The sequence below is a fragment of the Protopterus annectens genome, chromosome 8.part1 (genome assembly GCF_019279795.1).
Source record: "Protopterus annectens isolate FY-2018-M chromosome 8.part1, PAN1.0, whole genome shotgun sequence".
In the NCBI taxonomy this organism is placed as follows: domain Eukaryota; kingdom Metazoa; phylum Chordata; order Ceratodontiformes; family Protopteridae; genus Protopterus; species Protopterus annectens.
The window spans coordinates 535,277,196-535,297,998 of NC_056742.1; the positions used below are offsets into that span (position 1 = coordinate 535,277,196).

A 20,803-nucleotide genomic window follows, 5' to 3' on the forward strand; every position below is an offset into this window, starting at 1 on the left:
TGTTTTTAGTAATTTTTTCAAAGTATGGTGATTTGCTTGGTTCCACCAAAAAGTGATGTTTACTCTAAAACATCCATGCAAAATACATACACCTTTGACCTTGTGGTGCAAGTACTGTCTGAAAAGGATCCATAAAGGATCAGTTCACATACATGCCCAACAAAACCTGCAAAGCGATACATACTGGTCAGTCAGTTTTATAATACTCCACACATCAACCACAAAACTTGCATGCCCTATGCTACAGATGTAACCTGGAAAGCTACAAAAAACATGGCCTTGGTACAACTACATGAAACTCCTAACACTTATGCTGATGTATTGGGCATTTAAAACAATATCTGGGTCTGTTGCGCTCCTCGGGTCCAAGGATTATGTCTAAGTGAAAACTTTTAGACAGTTCATAAAATGAAATGCACATATAAACATGCAGGCTTTCTAAGTAATCAGTGTGTGCAACACTGCGACAATGAAGCAAATGCAGTACACTTTACGAAACTCCATCAATAAGCACTTTACTTGCAAGAGGATATGCTGCCATACTGGAAAATGTTCTAGTACATGACACTTAAAACCGCACTTATTCCAAAAGCCATCCCAAAAGTATCCTGGATGTAGATGTACCTGAAATGTAAGGTGGCGAGTAACCTAAAAATGTGCTTTGAAGTGCCTTTCAAGAACTAGACTGCAAAGTTAAAAGTATAAAACAAAATGTCAGAATTTCAGTTTTAACTTACAGTGAGGTACAATTTTCTTGACTTCGTCGCGAAGTGTTTTGTCTAATCGATTGCAAATGGCATTAGGCAATGTCTGAGAAAGACTCTGCGATAGGTTGTCTTGAAACTGCCCGTTTCTTTCTTGCCCTTCAGCAAGAATGTGCTCTATTCTTCTCTCTGCACGGATACCAGATGAGTTAAGGAAAAGACTAACCAGTTTCCAAGCACCCCAAGTCTATCTTTTACAGTCTAGTGAATTTCTTTTAAAACCATCTCTCATGAAATGCTGTGTAATCTCACCTAGAACTCCTCAAACAGAACATTTTCAAATGAAAATGTAAAACACAAATCAGTTTTCATTGACAAATGCAGAACAATAATCAAATACCAATGACAAATGTTGGTCAACAATGGAGCTGAACAGCAGAAGCAAGATATGTGGGCAAATGAAGTACCTGGTAAGCAGAAATTAAGATGATAATTCTTTAGTACACTGAAAATGTTATGTTAAACAAGGTAAGGTCTCTGGGTTGACAGTAATACCAGACGTGGAGCAGGAAAGGAAAAGGTATTACTAGAGCTGCCTAACACAGCTAGTCCCTGAACAGTGCGACCTACCATGTATGCAATCTCTGTTGTTAATCTATTAATGCAGTATCATTGCAACACTACTGCATTTTGGATGAACAATACTCATACAATTCTAAGTACCACAAATGACACACTGATGATTTGGAGTGAACTGCTACTGTTCACTTAAAAAATGCTGGCATAGTGTTTCACTTCATTTTCACAAACATTTTACCCTACACTGTAGAATGTCACTATTCAAGGTACATGAAAACACTTACAAAGAAAAAACAAAATGCAGTGAAAGGCACAGCTGCAGTGCTTTCCAGGTAATAAACATTAGTTCACTGGAGAATGCTGGGAATGTTAACACTCTGAAGCTTTTGAATGTTAAACAGCAGCACATTTCTGCCCTGCTGTACAGCTCCTATACTTGTCTGAAATGAAGTACTGCTCCCCTGACTATAAACTTACAATGCCTCCTTTATCATCCTTAGGATCAGGGGTTTATTGAAGCTTACGCCACGAAGCAATGGGTATAATTCAGAGACGTAAAACAGTTTGGGACACCAGGACACAAACAAATAATACATGTACACCTATGAGCACTTTAGAGGTTTGTATATTACCTATCAACATGCCTTTGAGATACAGAAACCACCCCACAAAACTCCATGTTCACATATGGAGGGTATATGCCGGCTCTAGAGAGAAGACACAAAAGTCAGGCATCAAATGTTATAAGGCAACAACGATAATTATACTACTCAAAAAATAATCACTTTCATGAAATGTTCTGAGCTGTTCCTTACACACTGCCAACTCCTGTCCTACTGCAGATGTTGACCACTGCCTGCTACTGAGGATGGGAATTTTAAATTATGTCCAATAAAACTGGAAGTGCCTTATTGGAACAAAACTGTATTCCAATGATAGTGAGTTTGAAACTAAACACTGCATCACTGTGGCTTAGTGAAACGTGTGACTGTTAAGGAATGACAGATGTAGTAACATCAATTGATGTGAATGCCCTAAAAACATCAATCAAACAAGTACGACATTACTTAAAAATGTAAACTTAATGGTTTGCACTAAATACTTTCACGGCACAAACAAAGCATTTCATTGGAGATGTCACGGTGATCACCATATTTCTTTTTTTCTGTGACACCAATACTAGGGAGATCATCAAACACCAACACCTCATTCATGTGACATGAAAAATAATGGAAACACTTCCCAGTACAGCACAACAGTTTTTGCGTCCTGCAACCCTACACACTGCTGCTTCAGATAAAATCTGACATTTATTTTATTACCTAATTGGAAACTTAACCTGTTTTATTTAAATCGGACCAAAGAACCCATAAGAAGTACTAACTACAGCAGTATTAGGTCAAAGTGCAAGCTGGGAACAAGAAGCATACATGTTGTGCCATTTTTTTTATCAAAATAACCATAACTGATTCAAGTGCTGCAACACTCTACACAAATGAGAAGGTGCCGAGGCAGAGCTAGAATATTTGGACTTGTAAACCAGCTGACAGATTGGTGACCGTCTCCTACAAAGTATAGACATTCCTGACTAGTGCTGTTGCTCCTGCCAACGTAAATGCCGTTGACCTACTGTACATACCTACAATACAGCATTAAAGGTGCAGAACTTACAAATAAATTATTACCTGGAAACCTTTCATTGGTCAGCTACCAACGCTGCACACATACAATACTATGGGAAAGCACAGCAAGGAATGATTTACTGTCATAAATGTTTGTATAAGTAAGACAGCTGGCTGCTTCAAATTGAATGAATACTCGAGGAATATTCATTCAGGAAAATGAAAATAAACAATGACTATGTTTAATAATTCCTTATTTGAAGTTTATAAAGTCAATTCACTGGTGATAACCTTGTCCTAAATAACTAGCTGCCAAATTTACCCACTGTAACAACTCACAGCCCTATTCCTAGGTAACTAGCTGCCAAATTTACCCACTGTAACAACTCACAGCCCTATTCCTAGGTAACTAGCTGCCAAATTTACCCACTGTACAACTCACAGGCCTATCCAGTGCTCGTCAAACAATTCAACACACAAAAGTTGTGTATCTGCGATTCTCTCCACTACTACCTTCCACTACTGCCATTTACTTCAGACCAAAGCCAGAAAAGGTCTTGCTCTGGGTTCTTCTGTACCACATAACACATTTTCATGTAGTAAAAAGCCAAGTGCACAAAGTAGCATTTGTAAATATTTGTATGCATGCATGTGTTTGTATGCATTCTAAACATTTACAAATGCTACTTTGTAAATAGCATTTGTAAATATTTGCTGTTGTTGTGTCTTTCGGCTTTTCCTGGTTAGGGGTCACCACAGTGGAACTCCGGTCCGCTAATGATTGGCAGTAGATTTTTACGTGCTGGCTTGCCAGGCCTAACGCACAACCTTCAATGAAGGAACGCCCATTCACGCATTCTAAATATTTACAAATGCTATTTACAAAGTAGCATTTGTAAATATTTAGAATGCATACAAACACATCCATACATACACCAGTTTTCTCTGTTACCTGTTTCAAAGGGAAAAACACAGCAGTACCAAGATTGCATATTTCTACATTGTAGTCAAAATCTAATGCCCCAATCTTATTCTGTCTTATAAACCAAAAGTATGCAACACAAATGTGTGAGTGCACTTTTTAATTAAACAATATTTTTTTAAAATAAGACACAAGAAAATAAACATTTAATCTGCATAATAATTTTCTTGAGTGGCGAAAACCAGGGTACCTTTTTGGCTAGGCTTATATAGGCCCTAGGGCCAATAGCCTAGTACCTACCTATGAAACTATAAGTAAAATGTCCTATCCAGACCACCTCAAGGCTCTATCCCTGTATTCTGTCTCCTACATGCTGTTGAGGGGAGGTATATGCCTGGCATATAGGGCATTGTCAGACCCCACTCTGATGGACCTCCTACATATTCACAAAACTAACAGCACCAGAATTACCTGCTCTAAAGAGTTAAACCTTGCCTGTAACATAAATAGGAGCTGCTGGAGAGACAGGTATGTATCCCAAACAATACCCTGTCTATGGAACAGACTGCCCACCCATATGGAGCAGAGTTCCTTCCTAACCCAATTCAAGTATAACCTGGACAATTGGATGGTAAACATGAAATGCATCCCTGGTTTGGCACCTATGTCTCTAATAGACACAGGCAACCTGTAAATGGTTCATCTTCCAAACCCCTGCTTACATTTACCATGGGTATCAGAACTTGTCATAGATTTGGGATGCATGGTCCTTAACCTAGTAAACACCTATGAACTATAGCCTAAATGACAAAGAATGTGAAAAAGAGGGCTATTAATTGAGATTGCAGAAAATGTGATTTTTTTTTTTTTAAGAATAATTTTATTTCACAATTCATGCCCGACAACAAATAATAGCCAAATTCATGTCCAAGTTACAGACTTAGCAGCAAAAGATCCTTTTACTAAACATGCCTATACTAGACAAATGCAAATTCTCTCACAGGTCCAACATGACAATAAAAAACTGACCAGCATATGAAGAGCTACATTTCCCCCCTTGAAATAAAACAGCAAGTGTGACAGTCTTCTTTGACACAGGCAGACACATTCGTTATCTTGTAAAATAAAAGGGTAAGTATTCTAGTATCGCTAGTTCACTAGTGAAATGACTGTTACTACACGGGGGGGAGAAAATTAATTCAAACACAAAATGTAGCTAGGCTTCACTGACCACACCTAAGAAAACTTGTTCTGTGTACAACACTCAGCACAAATTGCCCTGCATGAAACGGGGATAATGCATCTGTGCTTAAATATACTTAATACAGCAGCAGACCTTTGAGACGAGATTCCTGAAACAGTAAATCATAGCGTCCAAGTTTCTCACCTTAAGTGTATGTCTTATCTGGTCAGAAACTGAAAAAGCTGGGGCATCTTTCCTGCCATGAACCAAAGTGCTGTTGTGTGTAAGGAACTTACCACAGCAGCAGATGCTCAAGTAGGACCAATATGCAACATATGGGGAACTGTGCTGCAGATGAGGCCCCAAGTCTGGCCCTACTTCCAGAGCTCAGACCCCACCCCATCCCACACTGGCTGACCTCTTCCTACGGGTTGTCAGCGCATTCCCTGTAAAACAAACAGGCAACCCCCCACCACCTTCATTTCTTTCTTAGTCAGAAACCCCAGTCCTTAGGCTACATAGCAAAGGAACCTATTAAATTTGGGTGCACCTCAGGGCAAAAAAAATGGTTATGTGAGTCCCTCTCCACCTTTTCTCCTGGTACTATGCAAAAAGCAACTACTAGAGGTGTTGGGGGAAGTGAGCTGATGCAGTACCACCCTGGCCCCAATATGTAAAAGGAGGAAGAGGGAGACAAATTATAAAGCAAGAGTGCTCCTACTTGAACATAATACATTTGTACAGGCAACTTACCAAAATGGTAACTATATGAGTACGCACTGCTGCAGTAACAGAAGGGAATTTGCAGCTGGATGTACAGATAAGGTAAGTTGGCTTCTGGTTGTGTTGAGAATATATGACAAAGTTCAGTAGAGCACAGGAGATTTCACCTATTTCCTTACAAATTACACCTAACTTATAATGCTTTGCAAAAGTGTGGAACAGAGGAGCATGTGACTGTCTGTTAAAAAATCTTGGGCATTAACCTCTAAGAAAGGAGTAGCTGTTGAAGAGTGTCTTGGCCTAAAAGGTCTGTATGCACATAGAGTAAAATAAAGACAAAACAACCAAGACTTAATATAAACTTTAGTCCCCTGGTACCGTGGCAGCACATTTTGCATGGAAAATAAAGCAGGCAGCAAACACACCTTTTAAACAAACCAAGAAATGCGATCAAAAATCACTTAAACGATAAAAAAGATATATCATTTACATTTTCAACCAATAAGGTACAATATTAAAATAAAATACAGCAGTGGGAAAATATTTAAAGTACTTTCAAATTAGTGTCAAGAGTTCAACGCAAACAGTACCAATGTATCCATGAATAAACTTTTTTATCCTAAAAAGCATCCATTTTAAAGTTCTACCAGGTCTGCTTGTTCTAAAGCTGTAGATTTAAATAAAAAATAAATGCGCAAGGTTTATACATCGTTTCTGTATGTCTGTGATCTTCTTACTTTCCATCTGAAGAGTTCCTTCATCAAAGAAAGTCTCTCCTCAAATGAGTGGTCCTCTAGAGAAGCAGTAGAACAGGAGGGAATTGTCAACCATGTCATATGCCAGCGGTGAGGACATTTGAGCACTGTAACCCCCCTCCATCCTTTTCCTCTGATTCAGAAGAGTCTGACCCTCTCACTGGACACGGATGCCACCCTCTTCTTTTGAAGTGGTATGACCCCCTGAGGTGACATGGTCACGGAAAACTTGAAGAGTTTAGAAAAAAAAAAACGGGTCCTTGGCACATTTCTGCTAGGCCAGCAAAGAAATCATGGTGGGAAGGACAAGGCTGATGAGGTGACTTATCAGCTGCATCACTGATGCTGGCAAAGCCTATAAAATTACAGATATCCAGGTGCTCAATATGCTAGAAGGCATTGCCTCCAGAACTGAGACTCATGACCCAGACCCTTGCTCCTCTACAAGACAGTTTCAGCCCTTGTCTTTAATGACAACAACGTGACCATCTCCCTCCCTAGGAGTAACCCAAAATGGCATCAGATACAGACACCTTGGAACCAAAGTCTGGACTGACCAACAAAGTACAGCTATTTGAGCCTGGAAGGATGTGCAGATGGCTGACATCACAGTGCTTCCACTTGGGCAGTGCTACAGGTCTTGGTAAGAGAAGGCAGAGTAAGGAGCTACATGAAAGCCTCCACAGGCTTGTCACCAACAGGTCGCTGTCCCAGCTTCTCAATTCACTTTCTCCATTTTCCTTTACTTCTTTAAGGGGACGTCCAACCTGCATCGAGGAAAGAGCTTCCAGCTTATTTTGTAGAAGGTAAGCCTGAAGACTCTCTTCCCTTCTTTTCAGGGTTTTCTGATTAAGCCCTACAAATACACTACACTGAGACATGCCACAACAGGGTCCTAAACAGAAAAGAAATGTAATCTGATGTGTGCACACACACATCTGGACTCCTTTTCAAGGGCAGATACACTTGCACTGACCAAGTGCCTCGACCTACAAGCTCACCAAAAAACACAATATACCAACTCTCAACTCTTAGCAAGAGTCGAAAATAAAGGATTTCTCCAGCAGTGTGCTTGAGGGGAATTAACAGTCATCCCTAGGAGGAGGAATCAGTCAGACTAGTCAGGGAGGAGGAGTTCAAACTTCTATAAGCCTGGCCACGTGTGAGACCTCATCTGTGGCAGAGTTCTCCAAATATCTTTAATGCAACGGTAACCCACAAGAGGAACACCTAAGGTTACCCACTGACTATGCAGTAATGTAGAAAAAGCAGGATGAAGAGGGCACCTGCCCGGGCATAAAGTTTTAGGAGGCACAGTTGGCCATCTGATTCCTGATCGTTCTTTAGTGCAATACCAGCTTTTAAAAGCCAGTATTGCATTTGCATTTAAACCAGAGTACTCTAGCGCTTCATGTGTGGCATAAATGTAGCAAGCAGTTTGCTACTGTTTAAAAGATTAAAAGTTTAAAGTAAAACCTGAGCAATGAGCACTGCAGCGCTCCATGTGAGGTATAAACTACAGCAAGCAGTTTGCTACAGTTTAAAAAAAAAGATATATTTTTTAAAATGAAATGAGAGGGAGGAGGGAATGGGGCAACAGCAAAAAATTAAGAGTTTTAACAGAGCAGTTAAAAGGTCTACAGAGGTTTAAACTGTCTCATAGAAAATAAGATAATTGAACTCCCATACACAGAACATTTTGGGGTATTATATTTTAGGTTCATAGGTATGTGCTAGGCTAATGGCCCTAGAGCCTTTACAAGCCTAGCACACAGGATTACCCTGGCATCATGCCACCCGACCTTAGTTCCCAGTGCCTCTGTCGAGTAGAGCCACTGGAGTGATCCCCGGGATGAATTTTCCATTTCCCATCCACTCATCAAGATTTCTCTTGAAGAGGGCCAGTGAGGTGCTCTGCTTGACATGTATGGTAAGTCTATTCCATAGCATGGGCAGTCTCTGGGTTATGAACCTGTCCCTCCAGCACATTCTGCTGATTGTAATGAGGTTGAGTTCTCCGGAGCGTGTGGTGCAGAGGGATTGGGATTTCTTTAGATGTAGTATTTCTAACAGAGCTGAGTCAGACATGGCTTTGTAAGTCAAGCAGAGGTCACCTCTAAGTAGGCAATATGAGACAGAGAATAGCTGGAGTTTTTTTGAGTCTGTCCATATAGGCCAACTGCTTAAGGCCTAGGATCCTCTTTGTGAGGTACTTTTGTGGCATCGCCAGTTGTTGCAGGTGTCTAGTGAGGTACATGCCAAATGGGGCATTGTACTCGATAATTGGTCTAACGAGGGAAGAGTTGAGGGAGACAGTGACCTCTTTTCCTGGATGCAAAACCCATAGTAATGAGATGTGCCACATAGAAGGACTTTCTGACCACAGTGGTAATGTGGTGGTCAAAAGAGAGGTTGGTGTCAACCTGTGTTCCCAGATCTCTTATAACGCCTTCTGTGTTCAGTGGACTACCATCGATGTGGTAATTCATGGGAACCATGTTTTTCCCAATGGGGATGATGACACATTTTTTGGCATTAAGCTTAAGGCTATGGTTCTGACATCAGTCATTGGTCTCAGTGAGGCCTTTCTGTAGGATGTCAACATCACTTTGGGAGTTAATAATGGCTACCAACTTGCAATTGTCTGCGAACTTTGTCAGCCAGAGTCCCTTCGTGTTGGCCTGGACTTCTGAGAAGTGGGCTCCACTCGTGACTGGTCGGCAGTCTGACTTGGAGTCAGCTACTTTCACACTATGGGTTCTATCTGTGAGCCAGTTTGCAACCCACCTAGTGATATAGGATTTGATGCCTAGTTTAGTGAGTTTTTCTAGGATTCCTGAGTGGGGGATGGTATCAAAGGCCTTAGCCAGATCATGGTAGGCTGTATGAACCACCTTGTCTTCATCCACAGCTCTGGTGATTGACTGAAAGAAGTTGACCAAGTTGAGCAGGCATAGTCTAGCCTTCACAAAACCAAAAATAAATCAAACCTACTAATTAGAAAATAAGTTAGTAGAGCTACTAATGCTGCTACATCCATGTGACTTAGAGACAATTAGGTCTACACTAGCTTGGTTCTGGAATGAATAGCATTGTGAACGAGGGCCTTAGCTAATTCTTCTCCTTCAAAGAACAGTCCATTACTAACAGACGTCTCCTCATTCACTACCGACTATGCACACTTTCTACCACCAACTGATTTATACCCACTAGCCTCCTAGGCAGCCACCTTACACATCTCACAAATTACAACTGAGCAGACTAAATCACTGTAACTAACACTCAATAATTCTAGGGACACATTCTATAAGCAGCATCCCACTTTCTTGAATCCAGCTGCTGAAAAACATTTGCAAAACCTCTTACTCATGTTTACTCTCTTCTCTTACATCTGCCACTCTTCCTTCTGCATTCACTCATTCATAATCCTACTCCCTAAAAGCACTATGCAGGATTAAAAGATTACAGACCAATCCCTAATTTGTGCACTACTACAAAAATATTTGAAAAGCTAATATTCAAGCAACTCCTAAATCATATTAACAATTACTACCTACAATGCGATGCACAGCATGGTCTTCAACTCTCACTTAGCACTTTCACAGCTCTGATAACGGTCACTAACAGCATCTGCTGCAGCTTGAATGAAGGTCACACCTCAGCAGGTCTTTCTGTTGACACAACAAGGGCTTTCAATACTGTCAGTCATGGTACCCTTCTCAGTAAGCTCAAAGGACTTCACTTGGGAGCAAATTCCTTTTCTTAATTTCAGAGCTATCCACAAGATAAATTCCTCAAAGTATATTACAACTCCACCTCATCTGAGGGCATTCTCAATGCATACTGGGCACACTTGTCTTCTCACTATCTGTCAATGACCTCCCTCTTGACCTGCCAAAGCTGCAAAGCAGCAAATCATGTCACACTTCATAGGTAAATAAGGCAGATATACTTTTCTAACAAGTCAGTACTTCCCCGCAGACCTACAAAACAGGATGACTTTAGACAGCTGTACAGTTGGTCTATCACAAACTTATACCCAACCCCAAAAATCCTGCAAAGAAACTACCAACTATTCCACTCATTCACATACAAGGTATAAATGAAAATATTAATGAAGTACTTGAGCCTTATTCTGGACACTTCTCTTTCCTTTATACCTCCCACTGACACTACAGCAAATAAAGTTTTAACCCAAATGAACCTTTGCTACAAAATCAGCCATCTTCCCTCTCTCAAAGAGCTAGTTTAGCCATTGCCAAAAATATATTTCTCTAATGGAATATGGTTTCTCCTTCCTAGTCTTACATTTTGCATATAACACACAGAACATACAAACAAGAGAGAACAAATTTGGAGATTTATTCTAGTGGTCAGTCCTTGAGTCCACCCCTGCAAACTAAACGAGAAAACTAACTGGCTTTATGTTCATAACAGGGCTACTCTGCTACTAAGTATATTGATTTTCCAAGTCTTAAAGCAGGGCGACTGTCTGCCTCTAAGATTAAAAAGTGCCATTCCAGGACAAGTATAAACTTAGAAGCTCTCAAGGCATTTTTGCCCCCACTTCGGTCACCTTTCAAAACTGTTGTGGGCAAACAGCATTTTCCAAAATGTGACCTGCAACCTAGAATCACCTGACTGCAAAAATCAAGAATCAAGAAACAACAGAAGACTTTTACTTACCTAGTTATCAAACAGCAACAAATAGATAAGCTTTGAGGGAAATATGCCTACTAGAAAAGGGGTATAAATGTTCAAAAAAAGTGTAACACTGGCTAAGCAAGTACTTCAAAATAATCTAAATTCCCTTACAAAATAATAAGAGAACTTGAAACAAAAACAGTTTAATTCTAAATTACAGATTATATTAACCATGTTAAAATAATCCCCAGTATAAAGAAACATACTCAAACTCTAAACAACTAATAAATATGCGGTCCTTGTCAGCACTAGTTTAACTGTTTGACAGTGAGAATACCATACCATTCAAAAGCACCAAACCTTATTGTACAAATGTCTAAAGCAAACAGAAAAAAATAATATAAATAGAACAGTAAAGGGGAATAAAACTATCTGCAAACAGTAAGTATTTAAAAAATATGTGCTAGGTACACTGCAAAATTTTAAATAAAATGTTCCAACACTCGAGTCTTGAGCAACAATAAAACTAGAGCATGCAACAATACAATAATCATTAAGTACTTCTTTTATGACACTTGTCATAAAGTAAAATTTACCCAGCAATAGGGTGAAAGGAGACCATTTGTCATAAAAGCTTCCTTGAGGGAGAGAAGCAAAGTAATCCACTGCACCTCTGGCTACTAGCAGAAGTCCCATGGAGACATTCTCATCCACCAAGGTGTGCACAGCACCGCAGATGTGCTCAGGACCATGCATGATCTTCAAGGTAGCACTATGGGACACCATGCTCATTGTTATCAAAATACTAAGTAACTTACAATGACTGCCTGTAAGATGGCCTCCGTGGCACTTGGCACTCACCCCCACAGCCATGCCTCTATGAGAGGACATGCTGCTACTAAGATCGCCAACTGTGGCTGCAACTGCAAAGCAGCAAATAGCATGACACATGATAGGTAAATAATAAGGCTATCAGTCTGCATACTATTACACATTTAGCCAATGATCCGAGGTCAGAATTAAACCCTGTACCTTGTATCTGTGAGTTTAAGACCGTAACCAGTATGCCAACCCCACTACTGCACAGTGACAGACTTCTGCAATCAAATCTTTAACTCTTTTGCTTCACTTAATCTTTTCTCACACAAATAAACAACATACAAAGACATTTAAGTACAACTACGTAGATACCTGATTATGTCAGTGCACTATGTACACGAACTCTGTTTAAAATGTTAGCTTAATTTTTCTTTTTACTGAACGAATGGTAAAATAAAAACCTATACCTAGCGTGTAATGTAAATTACTGAATAATGCATGGGCTGGATTCCAAAACAAATTTATACCTGAGGTGATGTTATATGACTCAAAAATAACTATGAAACATGAAACATTCTACTGAAGAAATGAGCAAGCACACAGCACCTGTCTACAATGACTACAGGATATTCAAGATTCCATAAAATTCTGGGCCACCACACCACCCATATAAGCAGAAAGAACAAATTAGTGGGCAACTGACACCAGAAGAAGGAAGTGTTGAACTAAGGAAAAGACATGCTTACATCCATGGCACCAACCAACTTGCAAGTAAACATGCTGACATCACAGGAGAGTCCTGCAGCAAAAAGACACAATGTTAGGCACCTTCGGTGGCTCTTGTTAAACCAGATTTTTGACCAGGACATTAACAGGTACTAAATGGACAAAGAGAAGGAGCTAGCTGTCTATGACCTGTGTGCACCATGGATGTCCAGAGAGTCAGAGGGAAACTTTATCCCATTACAAACATAGGTCTGCCTATCTCTAAGCATACTTACTACTGGTACATCCCCTGCTACATGGGTAATAAGCTATGCCTCAGAATAACACACTTGTCATACGTCAAAAGGTTAGGAACTGCATTAAGTTCTCATTAATATTAGCAAAGTGGAACAGCTGTATGATGTCAAACACCTCCACAAGTAGTCAGGGGACTGCACTTACCTCACAATGAAGGGTCTCCCCCTTTGCCTAGTAATAATGGTCAGAGGTACATTAACCAGAACGGGTGGCATTCAGCCAACTACCAGACTGCATGTGCAGTGCAGGTATGGTTCCTGCAGACAGCTGCATAATTTTCAAAGTAAGGAATTAAGTCCACTCAGGCTGAAGGCTCAAAAAGAGCCAAAGTCAATGTCTGCAGCATGACACTAATATCTCAAGGAGGAACTAGATCCCCAACTGAAGGCCTTAGGAGAAACTCCCTTAAAAAAACTTTAGAAACTTGCAAGGAAGCAACGAAAGATTGATTTTGGCCCCTCATAATACCCCCACCTCAGAAGGGAAGCATCCATGGTCACAGTGGTTATCAGTGAAGTCAACCAGCAATGGATGCGGTTCCCTCATACTGATGTGAAATGTTCTGGAGCATGAAGGGATAGACACATCAAAGACCACTGTGTTGAAAGTGTTCACTGTATGACTCATGTAGAACCTTGTCTGAGGTACTACTGTGATTGATGCAGCCATGGAGCCCCGTAGTTGAAGGACAAGCCTCACTGGACAGTTGGAATGAGAAAGGACCTCTGAAGCTATATGATGCAAGGACAGAATTCTGGATTGCAGAAGTCTTGTTATCTGAGTAGGTGAGTCCAGATGGCATCATATGAACGCTATCCCTTTTGCTGGTGTCAGCTAGCTTTTGGCAAGGTTGATCGTAATTCCCAAGTACAGAGCTAGATGGAACAAGAACTCCCTGCACTGAATTAGCAGATCCCTGCTGTCCAGGTAAGGGAATAACTGGAATCCTAGCAGCCTGAGATACACTGCTACAACTGCCATGGATTTGGTGAACTTTTTGGGGGCTGTGGTGAGACCAAAAGGCAGTGCTCTGAACTGAAAATGACGGGCCCTCAGCTGGAAATGGGGAAACTCTTGGACTGCCTTGCTATCCTGATATACTACTACACATCCTAGAGATCTATCAAGCACATACAGTTGTCCTTCCTCAGCAGAGGTAGAATGGACTGAATCATGACCATCAGGAGCTTTGCTTCACAAACTAGTTGAGGAAGCTTAGGTCCAGAATGGGCCTGAGATCTCAGTTTTTCTTAGCAGCCAAAAAGAACTTTGAACAGACTCCAGATCCTTGATGGTCTGGTGGGACTTCTTGTATGACTCCTTATTCTAGCAGCTTTGAAACCTCTGCTACTGCCAATTCCATTAGACTGGGCAAGACATCAGGAACTCTCTTTCTGTTTTGCAGAGTGGAAAACAAATGGAATAAAGTAGCCTCTGGTAATTATCCTCTGCACCCAGGAACCTTGGCTCACCAGGCATGAGGGTACAGGGGTATGTGCCCCCACCTGCCTCCAGCCTCCAGAAAGTAGCAGGCGGGTAACTGTTTACGAATGCTGGAAACATTTCTCAGTGAAAGTATCTCAAAACCCTTGACTTTGAGGTCCACTGCTAGGTTAACACCCCCCCCCCGGCATCCCTTGGGGGGACAGTCAGCAGAAGCACCATGGCCAAAACCCTGGGACTTTCAAAACCATAACTTTTTTCACATTTTTTGTTCAGGGACAAGGTCTTTTGGGGTGTGGAAAAACATATGCCAACTGCAGAGAGGGTTTTGTTTTCCTGTTTGCTTCTGGTAAGCGTTTATCTAACCTTTGGTCCCAAAAGAGTAAAACACTGAAGTCAGTAAGACAGCATGGGTGCATCCAGATGTGACGACAAACAATGAAGCTGGCTACCTATTGCTTTAGCCATGCCATCAGCTGCATTAGAAAGTAGACACACAGACACGTTGGTCACTGATTGTAGGGTAGACAGCTGTGGCTCCACCGATTTCTGGATGTCAACAGGATGATTACCGGAAAGAGATTTTGATAGTTCTTTAGTCTCGTCCCTCTAGAAATGAGTCATACGGGCCGAGTAGTTCAGTGCTCAAAGCGCAAAAGTCACTGAACGCTACTTCCGTTTCCCAAATCTGTCCAACTCCCTAGATTCTCGACTGGAGGCTGGACGGATGCTTTCCTCTGAAAGCTCCTTCTTAATGACTGCCATCACAACCATGGCATCTACTAGGGGACCCTTAATCCACTGAATCTTATTTCTAAGTGTAACCATTATGTTATCCAGCTTACATGGGATACACTCCATCACACTGAGTTCCTTCCAGGACTGCTGAGGGACCAGGTCTTTTAACTCATCAGCAGTTGGAACCACCCAAGAGGTAGAAGAGCCAAAACCAAACGCCTCAAGAAATACCAATTCTTCTGGGGGGAGCTTTTGTGGACTAACCCCCTCTCTGCTTCATCAATTCCAGAATATCTGCAAAGGAGATGTCTTCCAAAGGGGATCTTGGGAATGTCTTCCCCTCATCAAAACTGGAATCCTCCACCACCTCTTACAGGCAAATTTCTTATGGCCCTCCCCCATGGGGAAGGGTCAGAATCAAAGGGGGTGCTTACCAAGCAAGAACCCTTGAGGCTTAGTGAACTGCCCATGTCGTACATAATGAGCTGACTTGGACACAGAATCCAAAGAGGGTTGGGACGGAAATCAGCGAGTCCAAGACGCCTCAATATGGACAGGGATGAACTTTGTTTTATGTGAATGGTGTGTTTGTTTCAGAGCAGTGGTATCCTCTAAAAGATATTCCTGTTCATCCAAACTGCTCTGTTGATGTTGCAGAAGAGGTTTCGATCTCTATACTGAGTATTTCTGATGGCACCTGACTTGCTGATGTGCAGCAAATTCATCAGTAATGGATCAGAGGATGCCTTATGTGCCAGACACAGGTCACCGCTTAGCAATCTGTAATACATAGAGCGAGTACAGTGACAGGGTTTTGAGTTGGTCCATGTAAGATATGTTGTTTAGGCCTTGTATCCTTTTAGTAAGGTACTTTCTAGGGGTTCCAGTCTATATTCAATGACTGGCCTAATGAGGGCTGAGTAAAGGGGAACAATGACATCCCTAGATCTAGACACAATCCCTTTGTTGTATAATACAACACAGAAGGATTTCTCTACAACAACGGACACACGTTGGTCAAAGGTTAGGTCATTATCCACATAAGTTCCCAAATTCCAAATAAATGGGTCAGTTCTCAGGGATGTATTGTTAATGTGGTAGTTCCCTGGGGTAGGTAACTTCCTTAAGGATATAATAATGCATTTTTTGGCATTTAGTTTCAGCCTATGATTTTGGCACCAGTTATTTGGGATAAACCTTGCTGCAGGATGCCAAACTCATTTGGGAATTCAATGACTGCTTACCTTGGTATTTGCTTTTACCTCAGAAAAGCAGATGCCAAAGAGGTGCCCTCAACTTTAGGGATTAGGACTACTGGGCTTGTCTAGTCAGTCTGTGATTCTTTAGTCATTACAGAATCTGATACTTCCCTCAGGTTTAGAACTAACACTGCTGGGCTGCTCCAGTCACTCTGTGACTCTTCAGTCATTACAAAATCTGATACTTCTGTAAGGTTTGGGGCCGAGCACTGCAGGGCGGCTCCAGTCACTCTGTGACTCTTCAGTCATTACAAAATCTGATACTTCCCGAAGGTTTGGCCACTAGCACTGCAGGGTTGCTCCAGTCACTCTGTGATTCTTCCTTCCTTATTGTTTCCATAGTACTCACTACGGTCTCAGCCTAATTTTTAGTGTTGTGTCTATGTTATACTCTACCAGTTTAGTTCTCCCAGACATCTCTGGGAAACACTTCTTTAATTCTTAATAAAATGTCTGTTACTTCCTACTTTTGAAAGGGATTCTTCTAGCTGAGCTTCATGTACAGGTTTCTCTGACGTTTTCTGCATTACCATCACCTTGAATGCTCACCACACAGCCTTCTATTTCCTTCCCTGAACTCAACACAATCACATGATAGATGCACTCTTCTTTCACCACACAGCCTTCTATTTCCTTCCCTGAACTCAACACAGTCACATGATAGATGCACTCTTCTTTCACCACACAGCCTTCTATTTCCTTCCCTGAACTCAACAGTCACATGATAGATGCACTCTTCTTTCAGCACACAGCCTTCTATTTCCTTCCCTGAACTCAACACAGTCACATGATAGATGCACTCTTCTTTCACCACACAGCCTTCTATTTCCTTCCCTGAACTCAACACAGTCACATGATAGATGTACTCTTCTTTTGAAGTCTACACCTTTAATCCTTCAATCACCTGAAACAGACCTTTAACCACTTGGCTAGTAATTTGCTTACTAATATCTGTTCACCTGAGTTGGAGGCTGGAGTTCTCTTAGTTGGGCAGTTTTACTATAAGCTAGTTGCTGCACCTCTTAGGCTTTCTGCATGTGCCTCTGTACTAGGGACATAACCAGATTTAATGCTGCAAGACTAGAAGAAATGGGCTTTGTAAGCCCTGAAGCCTTTAAATTGTATCAACTGCTCTCAAGTTCTCACCTCATTTCTCTAGCAATGTCAGAACAGTCCTCTGAAAAGCCTGCTGTATAAAAGTTCCAAAGGGGGTTAGCCTGTTGAAGCTTATGGTATCTCTCTTATGACAAACAGTAAGATAGGGTACAGTCAGTCCCAGTTCTACCCATCTGTGTCCATAACTTCACTTAGCATGGATTTCAGTGTTTTGATGAGCCTCTCTACTAATCCATCAGTCTGCAGATGGTAAATTTAAGTTTTCAACTTTCTGACTTTAAAGCGCTGACATAACTGATGTAAAGGATTGCCTCAGATACTAAATATCTCTTTAGGGATAATCAATCAGGGAAATAACAGTATCAGTTCTCGTCAATACTCTCACCATTAGCAGTACCTTTGCATGACAGTGCTTCTGGAAATTTTGCAACATGGACTGCCTTTAACATCTTTGTTGCCTTTTTTGCTTGCTTCCTTGAACTGTACCCTCTCCACCTACTGTAAAGCCCTACATTCTGCTGCACTTGCTAGTATCAGACTCCTGTGCAGCCACACTTCCCTTTTTCTCTTTTTGCCACTTCCTTACACCCTTGTCCACAAAGCTCAGAATATAGCATCCCTGGACCACTCCTATACCTTGCTTACCTTGATTTACACCCAGGCTCCTACCGATCCTTAAGCACCTCCCCCAGTACAGCACAATCCACTCTTCATAAATCCCTTCCCTCCGTGCTGGTGACAGTGTTCCAACTTATGGCTGAGGATGTGAAAAATGAACCTCCCGACAGTATGCATGTAAACAGTTCTCTTCTGTCATTCTACTGGTTGACAAGCAGGCCAATAAGTTTCCCATTCTTGCCTTCAAGTAGCTGGGTTGAACTTATGATACTTTGTGTCCTCCCCTGAAATGTACACACACTAACATGAGATCTTAGCTGCTAAACAGATAGTCAGTGAGACACTTACTACATTTCTGGGCATGTGACCATAGGACTGTATCGACTAAAACAAGGATCAAGATTTAAACCATATAACTTGGCAAAAAGAACTGGTAGGTCCTGGGTTCATGTACTCTTATGCAGTCAGTGCGGGATGTGACAGTATCCGTAACTACAGGGAGGTGTGTAGATATCCCCAAACACAATTTTACAAAAAAATGCCATATTTAGAGAGGTGCAAATGATATAATTAACCAAGGACCTATCAAGGAGGGTGTTTGTGTTAAATCACCCTTTTCACGTGTGGTCGGTTTCAGAAAGTTCCATAAGGATACGTTCTTGTTCTTGTTGTGTTTCCAGCAATCTTTCTACGTGAGCCAGAAGAGAACTCTGGACACTGTCCATGTGGTCTGTAAGCCTCTGCATCAAATCCAGTTGGCTCTGTTTCAGCTCCATAATCTCCCTCTGCTGGCAACGCAGCAAGGTCATGAAATCGTCTTGCATTTCCAAGCCTACCTGCAAACAAGAATAAAATGACAAAAACATCCACACTACTACATACTTCAACTGGTCAGGTAAGTAACTACTGTAAGTACTTGCTGCTGATTTTTTTTTTAAATCATGCAACATTCACAGAGGCAGGTGAAAAACTGAGTCAACAATTTTCAGTACCACCTATCTTTAAATATTCTGTAGTAAACATAAAAAAGCCAACTATCTTAATCCAAGCTCTTCATGCGAAGATATAAGAAAGGTTTTCAAATCCGCCACTTTCACAAAGGGCAAGGTGTACACGTTTTAAAAAAATTTGTGAAACCTCTTTGTGCAAAACTTTGGCAGCTGGTGGTTTAGTGGAGAAGCGAACAGATCTATGTCTGGAGTTCCCCATGACACTGTCAATTTTTGAAATACATGAAGATCCAGTTTCCACTTGTGGGGATCCATGATTTGCCTGCTTAACACATCTGCTAAGGAGTTCTGTGCACCCGGCAGAAACCTTGCCTGAAGAGTTAGTTGCAAGCTGAGCGCAGTCTCCCATAAAATCATTGCTTGCCTGCACAATGGGTAAGAATGTGTTCCCCCTTGTTTGTTGATGTACCACATGACAGTTGTGTTGTCTGTTAGAATCAACACCTGCCCTGGAAGAAGTAACTCCTTGAAAGCCATTAATGCAAACTGGACTGCTAACATCTCTTTCATGTTGATATGTAGATGCTGTAGTCTGGCAGGCCACTTGTCTTGTATCCACTTTCCATTTAGATGAGCTCCCCAAGCAATGTCTGAGGCATCTGTCGTTAGAATCTGACTCGCCTCTGGCTGGGTCACAGAGAGTCCCTTGTTTAGGTGACATTCCTGAGCCCACCACAAAAATTCCTTTTGAATGCAAGGTATTATTTGAATGACAGTGTCCAAATCCTGGCAGTGCTGTGTCCATACATTTTTGAGATACCATTGCAGCTTCCTCATATGCAGTTTGGCATTGGGAAGCACCAGAATACAAGATGCCATGAACCCTAAGGCTTGAAGGACTGTCCTTGCAGTCAGCCCGGACTGAAGAGATAGTTGATGGAAGTAACTGGAAAGATTCTTTGTTTGTCCAGGGTTAGAAAGGCCATCTGGGCTGCTGTATTCAGTCTCACACCCAGAAAGCACATGTCTTGAGAGGGTACTAGACTGGACTTTATTTCGTTCACAGAATACCCTAGGCATCTTAGCACTGCTATGACATATTCCAAATGCTGTAGAAGGTCTTCCTTTTCTTGAGCCAGAATCAGGCAGTCGTCCAAGTAAGGATAGATTTGAATTCCTTTTAGCCTGAAGTAAGCTATCACTGGAGCCAGAACCTTTGTGAATACTCTGGGCAGTAGATAAGCCAAAGGGCAATGCAGAGAACTGATAATGAGAATTTCCAGCTCAGCGCAGATACTTCCTGCAACTTAGTCTTATAGGCACATGAAGGTAAGCTTCCTTGAGATCTAAAGTTACCATCCAGTGATCTTTGCCCAGCAGAGGTAAAAGCTGTTGTAACATCAACATTTTGAACTTGGGAATGTCCAGATAAGTGTTGAGGATAGATAAATCCAAAATTGGTCTCCACGTGTTCCCCTTCTTCGTACTAGGAACAGGCGAGAATAAAATCCTAGGCCCCTTTCTGGCACAGGAACTGGCTGAATGGCCCTTATTTGGAGCAACAGAGAAATTTGCTTGTGAGCCTCTGTTCTTTGTAGAGGAGGAATGTCTGGCATGCCTTTGAAAGGAGGCAAGGTATGGAAATAAAACCTGTAACCGTGGTGAATGATATCCAGAACCCATCTGTCTTGGGTAATTAAATCCC

At 41.5% G+C, this 20,803-nt stretch overlaps 1 protein-coding gene across 1 annotated transcript in view; it reads right to left on the bottom strand.

Annotated features, from left to right (window-relative positions):
• The window catches only part of EDC4 (enhancer of mRNA decapping 4), a 2,017,057-nt gene that overhangs the window by 378,856 nt on the left and 1,617,398 nt on the right, over positions 1 to 20,803 (bottom strand). The window contains exon 22 of the mRNA XM_044082055.1: positions 738 to 893. Within this exon, the coding sequence (XP_043937990.1) occupies positions 738 to 893 (156 nt within the window). The remainder of the gene's footprint in view (positions 1 to 737; positions 894 to 20,803) is intronic.